At 38.3% G+C, this 20,104-nt stretch overlaps 1 protein-coding gene across 1 annotated transcript in view; it reads left to right on the forward strand.

Annotated features, from left to right (window-relative positions):
• The first annotated feature begins 5,444 nt into the window (after positions 1-5,444).
• LOC107750996 (protein tyrosine phosphatase receptor type G) overlaps positions 5,445-20,104 on the forward strand; it is a 286,241-nt gene continuing 271,581 nt past the window's right edge. Inside the window, exon 1 of the mRNA XM_016566564.1 lies at positions 5,445-5,890. Within this exon, the coding sequence (XP_016422050.1) occupies positions 5,797-5,890 (94 nt within the window). The 5' untranslated portion in view covers positions 5,445-5,796. The remainder of the gene's footprint in view (positions 5,891-20,104) is intronic.

Raw genomic sequence — 20,104 nt, forward strand, 5'->3', positions numbered from 1 at the left:
TTCTGAACCAGCCATGGGGGTTGATTGTGAACTGTCTATCCATCTAGTTTCAACTAATGTGTCTGATTTTGAACTATCTTTCTTGCCAGTCTCAGTCAATGAGTTAAATAATGAACTGTCTGTCCATCCAGTGTCAACCCATGAATCTGTTTCTGAATTATCTGTCTGTCCACTAATTTCAAGTAATATGTCTGATGAACCTTCTGTCGGTCCTGTTTCAGTCAATGAGTCTAATTTTGAATTATCAGCCTGTCCAGTTACCATTAATGCTCTTGATTTTGATCTGTCTGCCCTGTTTTAACGAATTAGTCTTACTGTGAATTGTCTGCCGGTTTAGTTTCACTCACTGAAATGTCTACCAGTCCAGTTTCAGTCAATGCACCTGGTTTTGAACGGTCTGTCTTTACAAATGTAGCTGTTGAAGCTGATTTTCAACCATCTACCTATCTGGTTTCTGTTAGCGATAAGTCTGATTTTGAACCACCTATCTGTCCAATGTTAATTAATGAGCCTGAGGGTGAGTTATCTTCCTGTCGAGTTTCTGTCACTGAACTGTCAGCTTCAGCTTCTGTCAATGCCCTTGATTTTGAGCTATCTGCTAGGCCTATTCCAGCCAATTCAGTTGATTTTGAACTGTCTGTCCAGTTACATTCAGTGGACCCGGTTATGAACTATCTGTCTTGCCAGTTTCAGTCCATGAGTCTAATTACCTACTGTATCCCTAATGTATCTGATTTTGAACTGTCTGTCTGCCTAGTTATCTTCAAGGAGACCAAAACTGAACTTTCAGCTCTATCAGTCACTGCCTATGAGTTTGTTAATGAACCCTTTGTGTTGCCTGCCTCGGTCATTGGGGCTGTGAATGCTCTGTCTGTTCCCTATGTTTCAGCTCTTCTGGCATCTTCTACTTGGTCGTGGTGGTCTTCTGCTCCGTCTGCTCCTCCGTGGTGGTCTTCTGCTCCGTCTGCTCTGGTATGGTGGTCTTCTGGTCCGTCTGCTCCGCTATGGTAGTCTTCTGTCCTGCTCTGGTGGTTTTCTGCTCCTCCGTGGTGGTTTTCTGTTCCATCTGCTCCGCTGTGGTGGTCTTCTGTCCTGCTCTGGTGGTCTTCTGCTCTAGGGTGAGTTATCTTCCTGTCGAGTTTCTGTCACTGAACTGTCAGCTTCAGCTTCTGTCAATGCCCTTGATTTTGAGCTATCTGCCTGTCCTGTTCCAGCCAATTCAGTTGATTTTGAACTGTCCGTCTGTCCAGTTACACTCAATGGACCCGATTATGAACTATCTGGTTCTTCCTGCTTCGCCGGCTCCACCCTGGTTCTCTGCTCCGGCCTGGCTTCCTGCTTTGCCGGTTCTACCTTGGTGCCCTGCTCTGCCGGCTCTGCCTCAGTTCTCGGTCTCTCCACTTCCACGTGAACCTGGCCCTCCGTCCCTCCCCCTGTTCCGCCTCTGCTCCACCGCCCTCCTGGATTATACTGGGGCGGGGGGCTCTGTCACGAATCGGGTCTGTGGACTTCCGTCCGATTGCCACCAGAGGTCGCCCTTCCATTATATTGATTGTCACACTACACAGACTGTTTCACGTTACCTTGGACTACATTTCCCATCTTCCATTACACTAATCACATGCCCACCTGAAACCAATCACACACACTATATAACACCCACTCAGATCCTGTTCAGATCACCGAGTATTGTTAGCGCTTATCACTACGTCAGTGATAGCTACATTATGGAGCCATTCCTGGTATTCTAGTCCTGTCAAGTCTCGCGTGTTTCCGGATATCTTGCCCTGTTTGGACTCTGTTTAACCCTCGCTTGAACTGTTGCCTGTGTTTTCAGATTGCCCCTTTGGATTACCCTGTTTGGACATTGTTCGCCAGAGATCGCCTGTTTAGTCTAGTCGTGTTTTCGGATATCTTGCCTGTCTTTGGATTATTCTCTTGTCTTGCCCTGTTTGGACTCTGTTTAACCCTCACCTGAACTATTGCCTGTGTTTGGACATTAACTATTTTTACCCTGTTTGGACATTAACTATTGTTACCCTGTTTGGACATTGTTTGCCAGAGATCGACCACGCCTGTTTACTGGACTACTCTTTTGTCTTGCCCATGATATGCCTGTTTGCCAGTGACTGACCCTTGCCTGTTTTGTAACCTGTTTCACGTTGGGAAATAAAGCTCTGCAGATGGATCCGAATGTCTCTCGTCTCTTTCGCCCCGTAACAGTAAACACTGTGTCGGTACTTCTGCCTACATCACGTATGCGTGATGACATAATGCGTGAGGTCTAGCTAGTGCAAGATGAGCATTTGTGGTTAAAAGGTATATAAATTTGTATTTTTCTTAGAAAAGTACCTATTTTTTCGCTAGATAGACCCATATTCCTCAGCTGGGATCACATAGAGCGTTTTGAAGCTGCATTGAAAACAGCAATTTGAACCTTCAACCCGTTGGCCACCATTGAATTCCACTATATGGAGGAAAATCCTGGAATTAGAGCTGTCACACGATTAATCGCAATTAATCGCATCCAAAATAAAGTTTTGTTTACATAATATATGTATGTGTACTGTGTATATTTATTATGTATATATAAATACACACACATGCATGTATATATTTCAGAAAAATGTTATTTTTATATATTAAATATATTTATTTACATGAATATAAATATAGACATGCAAATACATGTAAATATTTTCAAAATATATGGTGTATGTGTGTGTATTTATATGTACATAATAAATATAAACAGAACAAACACATATTATGCAAGCAAAAACTTTTATTTTGGATGCGATTAATCACGATTAATCGTTTGACAGCACTACCTAGAATGTTTTCCTCAAAAACCTTAATTTCTTTTCGACTAAAGAAAGAAATTCATGAACATTTGATTCAGGAAATGTTTCAGGAAATTTTCATTCTGGAAGTGAACTACTGCTTTAAAGGGCCACAAAACAACATTTATTGTTTGAATTTCTTAAAAAATGACAAAATCTGAAAGCAGAGACTGTGTTTCATACCAAAAGTAACCTGCTCAGTCTTGTCTGTTGGTGCGTTTTATTTTCCACTGCGTGTGTTGTAAAGGTGACAAAAGTCATTTATTTTATTTTGTGAAAGACTTTCACGCTTTTTACCCAATTTGACTGGTCAAGAGGTGATCGCATTACTGAAAATGACACACAGACATTTGGTTCACTTGATATTCACCTTGATTTTTCTTTGTTTTGCTCACATACTTGTCTCATATTTCATGTCAAGCATACTTGACGCTGTTGTCTCCTTGGTAACCAAATATACAGGATTTTGATAAATAGAATTACAGACAAAATGGTTGGTTGTGGAGGAACTGATACAATCAGCGAGGGACAGTCACAGTTTGTGTAAAATTGTATGTAAATATACATATGTATATATTAAAATCGTTTATGATTATTTCACTTTGTTTGTTTAGATTATAATAGTTTTATAAAATAGATTTTTTTACCATGTGCTTTGCCAGTAGACTTACAGAGAATGATGAAAGTGAAAGTTTCAATTTCATTGCATCTCTGTATTTATTTGTAATTAATTAGTTGGGGACTGCTGAGTACTTCTTTCTTACTGTTCTTATATAATGTCTGTCCATTGTCAAGAGCTGCCAAGTCGAGTTCTTAAGAAGAGCAATCTTTCCTAGCCAAACAAAATATCCTCTGTTCTTTACTGACAGCACACTTCAGTTTAAGAAGGAGCTTTTTAATGGCATGTCCTCCTGTATCAGTATTTCTGATTCATTTATCTTTTTTTCAATGAAAAATAGGCGGTAGGACTGGTTGATAGGTTGGGACAGGATGTAACAATAGTATAAGGACAAACATGACTAAAAAATAAAACACACATTAGTTATTTCATGAAAAAAATGCTATAAAATAGACAGCTGCTCTATGTATTTGTTTAGAAAATCCAAATAAAGAAGCAATGCTGAGAATAAGAACAGGGTTAAGCTTATGAATGATCTGTAGACTGTATATTTTTTTGTATTGTTCACAAAAGAAGTGAGACTCTTTTCAAATAATCTATTGAATGTTGGCAACAGCATGCAATATCATTTGTCATTGCCAAAGGCAACTTATAACACTGAAACATTTTCCACATATGTACTCCAAATGATAACTAAAAATCATTTTTATTCATATTTTATGTAACCGTGTATTGTATTAATATGCAATGTAGAAATGCTCACCTCTAAAACCCCCATCCGAACCCACTCTCACCCTACCACACACTAACCTCTTGCTGCTATTGTTCTCCAAGGCCGGTTTAAAAACTGTTTGCAACTCTTATGTGCAGTATACTACGTTTGTGAGTAGGCCACACACAGTAGGTAGATGAGTAGGCCTCACAAACCTCCACCTGTGGTAATGCTCTCTTCTCTCTCTATGTGCACTGGACACTTTAACATCCTCACCCGGCTCACTGCAGTAATACATGTGTACAAATACTACACACTCATCTTTCACTGCCTCCAATTTGCGATGTTTGCTCTGAATGTCTCTTTTTGTACCACTGCACTACATGTTGTATATGTGAAATTAAAAATATATGTCAAAGGTGTATGTAATGTATTTATGTAAAATATATTAGTATGTATAGTTAGTATATGTATAGTTAAATTGCACAGTATAAAAATATATATACTGTGTGTGTGTGTGTGTGTGTGTGTGTGATAACTATTTTCTATTTGAATATTTTTAAAAATGTAATTATTTATTTCTGTGATGCAGAATAAGTTTTCAACATCATTGATCCAGTCTTCAGTGTTACATGATCCTTTAGAAACCATTCTAATATGCTCATTAATAATGGTTCTTATTTTTATCAATATTAAAAACAGTTTTTGCTGCTTAATACTTTTTTTCAGGATTTTTTGATTAATTGAAAGTTTGGAATAAAATCTTCTGTAACATTATAAATGTTTTTAATTTCAATTTTGATCAATTTAATGCATTTGCTGAATAAAAGCATTTTTTGAAACACATCTGAATGGTAGTACATCATACTTTCTACATAAACATGAAGCAGCATTGCTTTTTTAACATTGATAATAATATGAAATGTTTCTCGAGTATCAATCAGCATATTAGATGATTTCTGAAGGAATCATGTGACACTGAAGACTGGAGTAATATATATATATATATATTTTTTTGAATCATTTTGAATCATACAACACATCCCGCTGATAATTCCAGACACAGAGCTTGCATGCAGTGATTTTATTACTGATGTTATCTGAAGTGTTTGGTTTTATCCCAGATAAAGGCGAGAGCGAGAGAAGGAGAGTGCCTTTGTGCGTCCATCACACACTGACAGCAGCAGCAGCTCCTTTACGCGCTCGGCGCAGCCTGCTTTAAAGTCTCTGCCAGACTTCAGCTCATGCGCTACTTCCTGGATGGCGGAATGGAAAGCTTCCAGAGCCGCTCCAACTCTTGTCTCTGTGTTTTCAGTCTGATGCATGGACTACTGCTCCTCTAACATCTCTCTCTTAATCCACTGTCCCCTTGACACGTTTCTCTTCTGGACTACAAGCTCAGCCATCTGAAAGAGAGAGAAAGAGAGAAAAAAAAAACTGTTTCCTTTGGCTCGGTCGAACTTCAAAAGAAAAAAAATCTCTCCAAAGGACTTCTTAAAGGAAGCGGCCGAAATACATTAAAGCGCGTCTGCATTGCTTGTTTGTGGGAGTTTTTTTGTTCAGCAGGAGGATAACTCTGTCAACAGTTGCCTTATTCCAGATCTCCATGTATACAGTGTGACATGCGGAGGCTACTGCGACCGCGCTGCTGCTGCTGGTGGATTCCGCCTCTGCTTTTCTCCTCGCTCGTGCTCCGCTGGGCACACTGTCATCCCGGTAAGTTGGATTTGAGGTGGATAAAATTATGTTTCAAATCGCTCCATCAAGCATTACGACCAATTACACTGGCTGCGTAATGTGGAAACAATCCATGTTCACAGTTAAAACCACGCGAGGCTTTTTATATTGGAGATATTTTTTTCCAGTTGTAAAACGTGGAATAGGGACGATCTAACACAGAACTGTATTGTTCATGTCTGTTAATATTCCAATCTCTACAGATGATCCTCTGCTGTTATTTATACGCGCACAGACCCGTTATTTCTAAACGATACACTGAAATCCGTTATAGGAAAGGCATTAGATGATGTCTTTCAGCAGGAGTTGCTGATTTGAGCAGTTTGAATAATTATTATGCACAATAGAGTTAAGTCATCGTTAGTTTAAGTATAACTTAGCAGCATTTCATACCTTACTTTTTAACGTGATTTAGGCACTTTCTCGTGGGAAAGTCACTTTAGGATTTTTTAAAGATATATGTGCATAATATTACCGATATATCGATTATTGGCTTGGTCAATATTTTTTACAGATTCACATTTGTTATCGGTTCTTTAAAATCGGGTGGCACCATTTGATGAGTCTCTAAAGAACAACATCCAAGAATGCCATTACACTACAGAGTGTTCAAGAAACTACACTGTTTACAAGTAAAATACTTACTTTTGAATTTATTGTTTGCACAGTTCCTCAAAACTTTTTTTTTTACACCCATTCGTTTTTAACTGAGCGACGCATAGTATTTCAATCTTGATAGTTAAACATAGTCCAAAAATGCTTCCATTAAATTTATTGTTATTATTATATACTGTATAATAAAATTATAATAATTATAATAACCACAAGTATTTTGTTATATTAATATTCATAATGTATACTGTTTTTATTGTAGGCTCATGGTTTTTTTATTATTATTGTTGTGTCAAAAGTCATAAATAAAACAATATTTGTGTATATTAGTTAATGGACAAAAATAACCTGTATTATTTTTGGTCGTTCTGCATAGAAGATATGCATATGGCGCTCAGTAGCACTAAGGAGCGACATAGTTTTGGGGTCAGTTAAGAAAAATCACTTTAATTGTCGTTAATTCGGTTATTTATTGATGATTCAAATCTGATGTTCAGTCGGATCAGGGGAGTAGGGATGAAGCCTTGAATATGAATTCCCACAATAACTTGCTGCACACAAACAGTGTTTTTCAGAAAACCATAAGAATCTGATTTTTGGGGGCTCGTCCGGGTTTTCAAATTGCTTCATACGCACATATATTTGACGGCATCTGGTTTAGGATGACCTTGAGCGTGTTTGAGTGATAGGCGAGGATCTCTCAGGCTCTTCAGGTTTGCTGTGATGATAGACAGCAGCCAGAAAAAGAAGAGATTCTTAGATGCACAAGCCATTTCAACCATGAGGAGACTGATAAGCTCTGCATATTTGCATGAGATTTTATGTAACGCTAGAGGCGTCAAATCTAATGTATAATTCCAGAGAGTATGACATTCTCAGGTCTTTGAATCAGACCTTATGGAAACACAACCAGTGCAGGGACTGTTTGTGCTCTTTTAACCAAATTACATCATCTACACAGGCAGTCACATGTGACACAAGTGACAAGAAAGCCATATTCATAAACAAGAAAAGTTTAAGAGCTTTACCGCTCCATACAAATGAAATATAACATGGTTTGCAGATTGCATCTGCGCTATGTATTGCATTTTTTTTAAAGTGCATGCGTGCATGCAAAGCTACCATGTGTTCGGAAATGTCATTATAATAGCAGATCATATTGTGTTTATCTCTCATCTTTCCATCGGATACATCTCAAAACATAAATTTTCGCTATAGCTGACCTACTTCTGGGCAGCTTGATGGTTTTGTCTTTGTAAATGGTGATCGCTTTGCACGTGTAATAAAATTTCAAACTTTGTTCGCAGTTAATCACTGTTGCAGGAATAAACTAATTAATGCCGCATTCTACAGAAGACTTCATGGTTTCTCAGAAAATTCACTTCAAATACTGGACCAGTCAGAATGTCCTCTGGTTTTTCTATTCTTTTCTTTTGCCCCTAGTTTTCATCTCACATTCTGTGTGATCCAAAGCTACAAGAGCAGGGCGCTCAGGGACTCGGTGGACATTGGGGAGAGCACTTGTGCGGTGACAGCGAGATAAAGTGTCTAAGTTTCTGCATCTCAAACAACCGAGAGATTTCATCAGGGCCGTGATGAATGTTCCATGAATAACACATTGTCACCAAAGGGCAAATGCCTGACTCAAGGTTGTGGACATTATTGACAATCTCTTCTGTCTGTTTTTCTGTTTGCTCCTCTCTCTCTCGTGTCTGTCGCAGTATGTGTTTCCGTCCATTGTACTGTCTCCGTTGATTTCTCCAAGAGAAAGGCGCACGCTTCCAATTCTAAAGTCGGAAGTGGGGGAGAAATGAAGCTACCGTAGAACAAAAGCCAACTTTAATGCGTTCCGTTTGCTTCCTGTCATTCCTCCTGCCCTCTCTGCTTTTTTTCCCAGACATGGGTCTTTTTAAGCTCAGTGACATTTGTTCACTTGTCTGTGTCTGATAGACCTGTTCTTAGCAGAACCACTGCTGCGGAAAGACAAGCAAGCTCTGTATCCGCCACCGCTGCAACAGTGACATAAGCACTGGAAAAAGGAGAAACAGCGCAATTTTATTTATTTCTGTCATGCCGGTGGGAAACAAGTGTCTGCACACTTGAGTCTCCAGTAATGGCCAGTTTGCTGACGGTGCAAGAGAGGAAGTGAGAGGGAAGGATGGATCTCTCGGCGGGGCGTCTGTTGGCCTCAGGCAATGCTCATCTCTTTACAGTCCGGTTGATGTTGCCGTTGGAGCGATGGATGACTAGTACGGAAGAGCAAATTCTAGCGCGGTTTCCACCTGGTAATTTAAAGCTATCAAGCTGAACAAGTGATACATGGTGAAACTAGCTAAAAAAAAATCCTCTATGGCGTGTAAATCAAAGCAGGGAATCAATAGAAATTTTTTCTGACCTACCATGCAGAATTCGGAGGATTCACCCAAACGGTGTAGAATCTGCCGGCGATACTGAGGAAAAGACGGTTATTTCTGTCGCATAACGAATAGCATGCCACGCACTGGAGAGCACAATGATAATTCAAATGTCTTAAGAGGCATCAGACTTCCTGCCTTTCCGATTTCCTTTTATGTGTGCGAGGAGCCATTTCTGTGTCTAATAGAAAAGGATAATTTGCTAAATGTCTGTTTGGAAACGACGGGCAATTAAGATGGGGGGGTAGAGTCTCAGGAGTGAGATAGCTGGAGCTGACATTTGGGCTGGACTGGATGCACTAGCGGCCCCTGTAACAACATTATCATCATCATCATCATCATCTCTCCGCTTGGGCCGTTATCTGTCCAGCTGGGTGACCAAAACTGCTGTAATGTTCGCCAGGTCACTTTATCAGTCACGAAGCCTGTCATCATTGCCTGGTTCCTCTAATAGATTGATTAAAAGATAGGGCCGTGCGGACGGGTAAACGTGTGGGGTGATGTCAGGCTGCTGTGGGGTCTTTCTGCCAGAGTTTGTTAGCGCGTGTGCTCAGTATGCACTGTATTGGTATCTGGACTAAAAGTTGTGTGTGATTAGAACCAGCAACATGGAGGAAATAAGAGGACTGACTCAATTTGGATGCTATCTACTGTATCAACTTTCTCCGTGGTTTGATTTCTTTGCAAATATACAGTCAGAAATGATATCCGAATATATTTCCAATTTCACTTGCAACTGGTTAATTTATTTAATAATATCAATTTATTTAAAAATGATTGAAATATGTGTTTATTTAAATATTTGGCATTTGTATTATTGATATGGGTAGTAGTTTTTTTAGTTTTTATGTATTTTTTTAATATTAAAATGATTTCTGAAGAATCAGATGATTCTATAATAATGGATGTGGAAAATTCAGCTTCTCGTTACAGAAAAAATAAAACATTGTAAAGTAATATTGTAGCTGTGATTATTGTGGATGGTTTGCTTTATATACCAAGTGTTCAGTCTTGAATTCTTGCATTTAATTTGTTGTTTGAATTATTCAGTTTAAGTGATAAAGTAAACAGCTGTTTTTATTTTACATTTATCTCACACCGTTTCTTTCTACCACTTGTTGTTGTTGTGTTAGATTTTATTAATGGATCTCAAGGAGTATTAGGGCTCTTGAGTGAAGGACTCATCCCTAGTTTATCTTAATAGTCTTGGTGAAGGCAGACGTGTCTGTGTGTGTGAAAGAGCGTATATGTGTCTGTTCTCATGCTGGTACATTTTCTCCTCATCTCCACTGGCAACCACAGCTCACAGTATGTGCCAACCACAAAATGAAGTGGACATCCATGAAGCATGCTGGTAGATCCTGTGTTAAAGACAAAAATAAATGCAGATAATGAACCCAGCATGCAAAGAATCACACTTTCCACTTGGAAATGGATGTGTCCTTATATTTTAACACCAGTCATATAATGCTATATTTTTGGATAATGTTATTACCATGGAGACAGAAAGTTAAATGTTATACTTTACCTACAGTAGTAGTGTATCCAAAATTTTGGTCCTTTTAATGAAATTTTAACCTGCATCTATGTTACATATTATAACCTCTGCAAGTGACATCAATTTAGCAGTCTGGCCACAGAGCTTCTGTGGTAACAATGCACAACCCAGTATGTCAGATGCATAGGGTACTTTGTATTACATTCTTCAAAGAAGACCTTGAGAATCGGCGTTATTATAGTTAACTAAGGGGGCATTTACATGACACCATTTTCAACTAAATACGGAAAGTGTTTTATGCAATTTGTCCATTTACACGACAACAGTATTTTGGGGGCCAGAGAACTTGGATTTTAACGATTCCGTTATTGTCCGTAAATTTGTGAAAATGGAGACATCATGCGCATTTGTATTACGTGTTAAGTTTATAGGTATGTGCACAGGCGCATAGTGTTTCTTTACAAAGTGACATCACCACCTACAGGCCTGGCATGCATAAATAAAATTTTTGTAGTTTTCGCTGATCTGTGTGAACTGGGATCGTTTTAACATTGTTGTCTGTACATACATTTTTTCAAAAATGCAAAAAAAAAAAAAATTATTTTTTGTACATTTTTAGTACATTGTTGTTGTGTAAACATACCCTAAAACAAACTGAAGCAAGAATTTTTTTTTTTTTTTACAATTTTTAACTGAAATAAAACAAAATATTACAAATGAAAAATCATTTCAGCTTGTTGCAAGACATTTCTTTTAATGTAGTGTAAACTAATGTGTTAAAATAACTAAAACTAAAAACATGAAATAATAGTAATAATAACTATGTAGACTGTACTGTATATACACTACTAAAATTACAAATTACTAAAACTTTGAAATGAAAACACAAAATAACAACTTTTTAGTGTTTAGTGTAAAGTTTTTAGTGTTTTAGTGCTTGTGTAATTTAATTGAGTTTTGCCTCTTTAACTTTTGTAAACATTACAAAGTCATACAAGTTTTTTTTTCATTTATTTACAGTACAGAGTGCAACAAAGAAAAGCAGGGTGGTACTGTAAATTTGGCCAAAATATTAAGTGTGATAACATTGTTTTGTTGTTGGGCCCCTAATTCTGTACAGTTTTATAAATATTGGCTTTGTAGAGTCGTGTCGGCTGCATTGGTTTTGTTCAAGTTCATTTTGTTTACTTGTTTCTTTGTTCTGTTATGTGCCGCTTTGCCAAATGGTCTTTGGAAAGCCGAATTCTGCAGCATTGATTGTTACAGCATCACCGCGATGCACAGCAACAGCTCTCTGCTCTAACTGTGCACCACTTTTTGAAATGTTAGCCTGATACAAATTTGGTAGCGATAACGATTCGCCTCATTGAAAGTTGTAGTGGTTGTAGGCAGGAGACCAAAGCTGTGTTCTTTGGCTCCAATGTCTCTCAGATTTTCTTCATGTTTGCTTTTGCCACTCTTTTATTTCTTGCTCTTTCTCTATTTCTGACTCTCTCCCTCACCCAGACTGGAGGTTCTGAAAAGATTTTCATTTGGCACAGGAACGGGGGTTGGAACAGTTTGCCAGGAGACGAAAGAAACCTTTGAGGCTCTGGGAGACTTAAGCGCTAATTCTCCTTGCACATAACCCGGCCCCCCTCCAGCGCCTCGTTCTCCTGCTAACCCCCGTCCCCCTCTCTAAGGTCATAATTAGCAGAGTATGGAGTAACAAACGTAAAAGTCTCTCCATTAATAACGTATAACGGCCGCTGGCCCTCTCCATTTTAAAAGCCAGTTCTTCTTCCTCTCAGCGAAAACCCCTGGCTAACGCGTAAAGACCAACACACATCTAAAAAGGCAAAGATGATATTAAATTAATGCGATCTGAAACCAAACAATGGAACGTGTTTATGTTTCTTTGTATCGAGCAAGTGATGGATGGATTAATGAGAGAGAAATTAATTACAATTTGATGAGCCGCAGTGGGTGTTGCGATATTAACAGTCAGACAGATGTTGTAATGCAACTCAACAACATAACAGCATTGAGACTCAACAACATAACAGTATTCGTTTACACTTAGACTTTTTGTCTCACGTTTTGACCACTAGGGGGAGTATTTTGCGTGAGTTTCGGGTTTAAAAGATGCATGCTAACTTTACGCAGTGCAGACTTTTACTTTAGATTATCCGCAGCATTAATTCTGCTGTTTGTCAAGGTGATCGATCAAGGCTTTTGTGGTATAGTAAAGCGCTAGCGCTAAGTGCTAAACTTAATTTATTATTGTAGCACCAGCCCACACAATACTCCTTAAATTAATTTGTCCTTTCAACCACTCTTTAAGGAAGCTATGAAGCCTCTTTTTTTCCTTTTCGATCTAACTGGAAATCAAATATGAAAAGAAAATAACAAAAATTAACACAGTCAACATCTATATACTCATGTGGTTCCAAATCTGTATGACTATCAAAAAAACAGATTTGTCTATACAATGAAAGTCAAGATTCTTTTGGACCCCATTGACTTCCATTGTATAGAAATAGTTTTAAAATATCCACAGAAGAAGTTATACAGGTTTGGAACAACAAGAAGGCCCCTCATTTTTAATTTTTGGGTGAACTATACCTTTAAAATCGCTTTTGCGAAACTCACTTTCCACTTTACCTGCTTCTAAATGGCCTGTAAGGAGAACTCTCCCCTCGTAATCTGATGCCAGTTTTTCAGTTCATTCTTGAAAGGTAATGGCTGGGATTTAGACTTCGTAATCCAGTCTGGATCAGTGTAAAAGGCCAGTCTCGTCCCAGAGCCCTTGATGGGCTGGCTGTCATAAATAGGCCTGCTTGCAACAGAGAAATAACCTTAATTTGGAGGTTGGGAGCTGTGGTTGTAATGATACAGCCTTTAGGGTGATGTTGTTCGTGTGATGGGTATTTGTCAGTCAGGGAATTGTAGCCTAATGGTTTTGTAGGCCAGTTCATTCCCCTTGGTATTTCTAATTTGCCCCACACTATTTGTCCCCTTTTGGAAAAAAAACAAAAAAACAGGAAAAACAGGCATAAAGGGAGTGAGGCTTACTATTAGACACCCTCCATATATCACATCAGCCTCGGAAATTGCGGCACCAAATTATTTGTTTGTGCGTGGATGTGTGTGGTCTCTCAGTGCCCGTATAAATGAGGCAATGCCGTGGCGTTTCTGAGAAGCACGGTCATGTATTCAGAATGCCCATTTTCACAGACACAACGCATTAGTGTTGCATTAGGCCACGACTGAGAGGGCCAGGCCGGTTACAGCCCCTTGATATTTCCTCTGCTTCCATAGCGAAAAGAGGAAAGAAAAGACGAGAAGGGGAAAATAACCCCATGCCAATGAGTGTTGTGTCAGTGAGCCAGTGTTAGACCGGAGTTGCGTGTCTTCTCATTAAATTTTTGCAGTGTAGTTGGTTTTTCCACTTTAATGCTTGGGAGGATACTGGCCTCTTCCATCGAGAGAGAGAGAGAGAACGGGTCGAGATGCAGCCTGCGGACTGCACCACGCTGCCCAATTTGTCTTACTTCTAGGGAAGCTGTTTAAAGTACAATGCTTTCTTTTTTTTCCCTTTCTTCTCAAATTGGCGAGATTCCCGCTGTCTTTCCGCCACTCCAAATATCTGTGCTTTCATCAGTCAGACCTGTATTGAGTGTGCTCGGAAAATGGCTTGTGATCAGTGTATGTCCGTTCTGATTTATTCCACTCCTAACAGTCACTCGGTGTGCGTATAGTGAATTAGATGACCACATTATACATACGCATGTTCCCATATGATCGTTCTGATCCTGTAACTCTCTCGGAATAACCTGATGTTACTTATCTTCAGGTTTCTGTACCCTGATACTGAATCAGTGGGTCTCTGAATTAGTGAGGATCTTCAAAGCATGTGGTCTTTGCTGAAATTATACTAGCATGCTAATGTTGCATTTTGTGCATCAAAAAACTCTGTGCCTTAAAGGTGAAGTGTGTAATTTCCTTTGCAGAGACCGGTTTAAACAGGTTTCCTGGACACGCCCCGTATCTGTCATTGGTCAGTCTCGCAGATAGTCCCGCCCACACCTCACACCCTGTTGTGAAATCTGAGTTTTTATCTCACAATTCTTTTTTTTTTTCTCGCAATTGCGAGTTTACATCTCGGAATTATACTTTTTTTATTGCAACACTGACATTTACTCGCTATTGCGTGTTTATATCTCACAATTTTTATATTGCGAGATATAAACGCAGTTGTCAGATAAAAGTCCAATTCTGGGGAATGAAAGACTTTTTTTTTTTCCTCTCTGAATTGCAAGCTTATATCTCACAATTCTGATATAACTTGCAATTGCTTGTTATAAAGTCAGAATTGTGAGATATAAACTTAAAAGTCAGAGTTGAGAGTTTATCTCACAATAATGACTCTATTTCTCAGAATTGTTCGTTTCTGTCTTGCAATGTTGACCTTATATCATGCAATTCTGACTTTAAAACTCACAATTGCAAGTTTATATCTCGCAATTCTGAGAAAAAAGTCAGAATTGTGAGATGAATTAGCACCAATGTATGCTAAGCTAGTAGGCTAATCTGTTATCCAAAGGCTAACTAAAAACATACGGAAAGGAAAATGGTTAATTTTACAGTTTTTAGCTTTGGTAATATAATATGATAAGTGACTTAAAAGACATTAACATTTTCATGATTAAGAATAGATACACGTGAAGCAATTTTCTATCATTTCTAATCAGGCAATGAATGTACTCATTCGTCTCTTTTAGAGATGATTCTGAAGGCGTTCTGCTTCAATTTAATACGCTATTCAGTAGTGTAATCACCATGATCATATGATGATAGCTTTGATGAACATGCAGTGCAGATGAGAAAAAAGAATAGTCCTTTTCCAACTCTAAAAACCCTTTTTGATATCTCACTTAAAGGCAGCGTCTTCCCTGTCTTCCACTTTTCTTTCCTTACATTTTTCTTTTTCTGTGTGGTGGTATTAAAAACAATCAGCATGGCAAAGAGCTGTAAATGTGCCTGACGTTAAGTTCAAACAGCAGCCGAGCGGCAGTTCAATGTACAAGCGTGAAATCAAACCCAAAAGTAGAAATACTTTTTCAAATCTTTGCCGCTTGACAGCTGTGATTGCCTTTGCTGGCTGAGCTGTGTCTTTGATGGTTCACTCTACCTTGACTAGTGTTGATGGGTTAGCAGCGTGACTACTGATTGGTTTGGCTGTCTTTGACCTCTTGTAACCTTCTCCTGCACTGGGTCGCAGCAGATGAGGGTGCAATGATGCTTGTATGTCCACTCAAAAATGTTAATTCCTTTAGTTGACACTCTCTTAAGTCATTACAAACCCATATGACTCTCTTTCTTCAGCAGAACACAAAACGAGACATTCTGTTTTCCCTGCTCTTTTCCCTGCGGTTAAAATGAACAGGGACTGAAGCTTTCAAGCCTCAAAAAGGACCATAAAAATATAATTAAAGTGGTCTGTTTGACTTAAATTTCAATCTGCTCATCACTCAAGTCGTTGTATGACTTCAGAAGGCTTGGAATATAGTGTGCAAGAATTATGGACTGCTTTTAAGATGCTTCCGCTGTGCTTCGCATCTTTTTGAAGCTTGAAAGCTTTAGTGCTCATTGATCATAATTCCATGGAAAACAGTCTTCAGAATTTCTCATTTTGTGTTCTACAGCAGAAAAAAAAAATTATGACAGAATTTTTTGGGGTGAACTATACCTTTAGCTCCAAGATTTCTGACCAGCATGTTGAAGGTCTTTCACTCCATTATGATAAAGAAGTATATTTTAGCAGACTTTTAAAAAGAGTAGTTATTACAGAAATATTATACTTTAAAAGAATATTCAGTTCTTCCAAAAAAAAAATAAAAAATTGTATTTACTCACCCTCATGCTGAACACAAAAGAAGATATTTTGAAGAATGTTGGTAGCCAGACAGTTGACGGTATCCATTGACTTCCATAATATGTATTTTTTATTTTATTTTTTTTTTCATACTATGGAAGTCAATGGCTACCGGTTATTGTTTGGTTACCAACATTCTACAGTCAAAATTATAATCGAGTACTTTACATGTGCTTTAGTTAATGCTGTCAAATCAATTAATCGTGCTGTCAAATCGATTAATATTTGTATATGATTTATATTATATATAAATATATATTACATATATTTCTTAAGTATACATATACATATACACAGTACACACACATATCATTTAAACACAAACTTTTATTTTGAATGTGATTAATCGTGATTAATCGGTTTGACAGCATTATGTTATTCAACACATATTAAGTGTACTTCATTATGTTTTAATTATCTTTTGTTGTGCTTTGAAGATTTCAAAATGTACTTTAAAGTACAACTTTTCATTTGACATTATTAAAAAGAACACTTTTTAAAAGCATACTCAACGTAGTCATTAAAGTGAACTCTGCACACTTAAAATATACCTTTATTTCATTGATATTATATTATCTGCAAGTTCAGCTTGTTAAAATACTTTTAAGGTTTGAAGTACACTACAAGTGCACATTGAATGCAATTTAGCACACTTCGTTTTCACAAGGGCTCCTCCGACCAGATGTCTGACAGATGGGCTTCCACTGTCATGCCCTTGGGAGTGCTGTGAATTTTCCATACTTTTTCATGAAATTCTTTCTCCGTATTCCGCCTGTCCTTCAGTTTTCAAATGGCACGAAGAGTGCGGGGTGGGATAGGATGCTTCCAGGAAGGGTTTTGGCCCGGTCGGTTCTCCATTCCTCATGTGGAGACAAGCGGCGGTGTTCCTCCTGAAATCTCTTTGGATTTACGCTGCCAGTCCTGCCATCTTTCTTGCGTTAATCACCCCGGGCTTCGCTCGCCACTCACCGGAGGGGGCGATGGATGGGCCATTGGGGAAATGGAATGGAGAGTGGCCAGGCGTGACAGAGGAGATGAGGAGACAGTCAGTATAGGAGAGGAGAATAAAGAAGATGATAACCACCTTAACACACATCCACACACACACATTTTGCTTTGAAATATCCCACGCCCCAACATTTAGGGCAGATGACGCCACCTGGAACAAGTGTCTTAAATCACCATCAGTGACTCAAGGCCCCACCAAGGCCTTAAACAATCAGTACTGTCATTTGCATGGAGTTCTTAATAGTGCTCAACTGGGTTTTAATGGCTGATCAGCAATATCTAGAGAGCAGGGTACTAATATAATGATTGGAACAAAAGGATAGTTCACCCAAAATTCTGTCATCATTTACCCACCATCATGGTTGTTTCAAACCTGTATGAATTTCTTCTTCTGTTGAACACAAAAGAAGCTATGGTTACACTTTATTTCGATAGTCCACTTTAGACATTCTATTAACTATAAGTAACTTTGTAACTACATGTCAACTACATGTCAGCTAATTCTCATTAATTTGCAACTACATGTCTACTAACTCTCAGAGTAGACTGTTAGGGTAGGTTTAGGGTTAGTAGAATAAGTTGACAAAGAAAGTGTTAGAAGATAGTCTTAAGTGTTAAGCAGACAGTCTACTAATACTCGACTAACTGCTAGTTGACATGTAGTTGCAAAGATACTTACTGTTAATAGAATGTCTAAAGTGGACTATCGAAATAAAGTGTTACCGAAGCTATTTTAAAGAATGTTGACAGTTGCTGGTAGCCATTGACTTCCATAGTATGGAAAAATACTATGGAAGTCAATGGCTACCGTCAACCGTATGGTTATCTATATTCTTCAAAATATCTTCTTTTGTGTTCAATTATGTATATATTAGGGCTGGGCAAGTAACGCGTTATTATCACGTTAACGCAGTAATTGATTAACGCCGACAATTATTTTATCGTGCATTAACGCAGTTTTTTATTATTATGAAAGTCTGTTGCTCACTGGCTCTGAATACACATACAGACAAACCATGGGTCACAGGAGGGGTGGGATGTTGATCAATACTGGCTTGGGATGGGTGTCATCACGCGTCTCAACCAATGAGAGCATTTGGGGTGGGCCAGCAGCGTTCACATGAATGCTCCCGATTAAATTATTTAGGCTAAGCATCAACATTCACAAAACACTGTTCACTGATATTTTTAACAGAAAAGAATGCAACGTGCTTGTAATCACGACTTCCGTCCCCCGCGTCCCCCGCGTAATCTACGCCCCTGGCGCTCACACTCACTGCTCTATATATAACTGAACTGTGTTCTGGCCCACCTCTTCTGACCAAGCCAGGGATGGCTAAACGAACTGCGCCTGAGCGCGGCACGGAGCGATCACACTAGTCAAACGAACCGGGCTCTGGGGGTCAAACACGCTCGGGCAAGGTTAAGATTGCCTAGTGTGATACACCCTTATTCTCCCGCATCCTGCACACAGTCTCTACCCACCCGCACCTGCTGTGTGTATGTGTGTGTGTGTGTGTGTGTGTGTGTGTGAGAAGAGTTTTTTTTGCAAAAACAGAGAACAGATAACAGATAACAAAACTGATAAAATGTTCAAAAATCATGTTTTCTGTCGGACATTTCTTCCTGAACGCCGCTTTTGTTTCTTCTTTAGTTTTAGTTTGTGTTATTGTATTTCCCAGATGCTTGGTGCCTAGCGGTGCTTTGGTGCCCAGCCAAAAAAATGGCTTTTAGGCTGTGTGACTATGAGGATTTTCGAGGATGTGACAGGATGTTGACAAGCGTTCGGTGAACGGTCCAAAAGAAAATCTAATTACCATGATGCGCGGCCAAAGTTCTGGCTAGCAGATGACTGCAGGGCCTATTAGCAGAAATTAACGGAAACTGATAGCGACAGTTCTCCCGATCCTGGGCTTTTAGTGGTCACTCTGGCTTGGTCCTTGCCACAAGCATTCTTTCACACACTGTCTACACACTTTCTCCTCCGCTCTTCTCATGTAGTCAGGGCCACGTTTCTCCATTCTTGTCTGGAAGTGCAGATACTTTGTTAGCATGAACCACAATGCAAATGCTAATCATGTTTTGCTTAAGAATATCTGCATTTCTGTACAGACTTTACTTGAAGAAATTACTCCTCCAAAAATGACTTTACCAGTTTAAATTTGGTCTCTTCCTGTCCAATGAGTACATGTGGTACTTAAATTTTTGTCAGTTTTGAAACTTGGCAGTAGTGTTGTTTTAGTGTTATTTATGTACTATAATAGTTTTTTATAAATTATAGTTAATTGTCTTTTATTTTTTATAATTTCAGTTTTCATTTTAATTTTAGTTTAATTTGTAATTTTGTTATGTGTATTTTTTTATTATTATAAAGTATTACTATTTCGGATACATTTTTATTTCAGTTTTACATTATTTATTTTTGATATTTTTAGATATTTAGATATTGAGTAATTTTAGTGCTTCAACTGTATTTTATGCTAGTTACCAAGGTTTACGTTTTTACCTTACATTTACAATTTATTTTATTTAAGCTAATTATACTTTACTGAAGGAACTCTGTGTTTAGGCTTAAACCTAAAAAAAAATGCCCCAAAATGATTTTAACAGGTTAAATTTAGCCTGTTTCTGTCATAGAAGATTGAGAAAAAAAGCGTTTTTCTGCTACTTTTTTGCCATTTCTTGGCATTTTTGGAACTTGTGAGCAGCGTTATTTTAGTGTTATTTATATACTATTATAGTTT

Source organism: Sinocyclocheilus rhinocerous, unplaced genomic scaffold, assembly GCF_001515625.1.
Source record: "Sinocyclocheilus rhinocerous isolate Xijiao unplaced genomic scaffold, SAMN03320098_v1.1 scaffold1864, whole genome shotgun sequence".
Lineage (NCBI taxonomy): Eukaryota > Metazoa > Chordata > Actinopteri > Cypriniformes > Cyprinidae > Sinocyclocheilus > Sinocyclocheilus rhinocerous.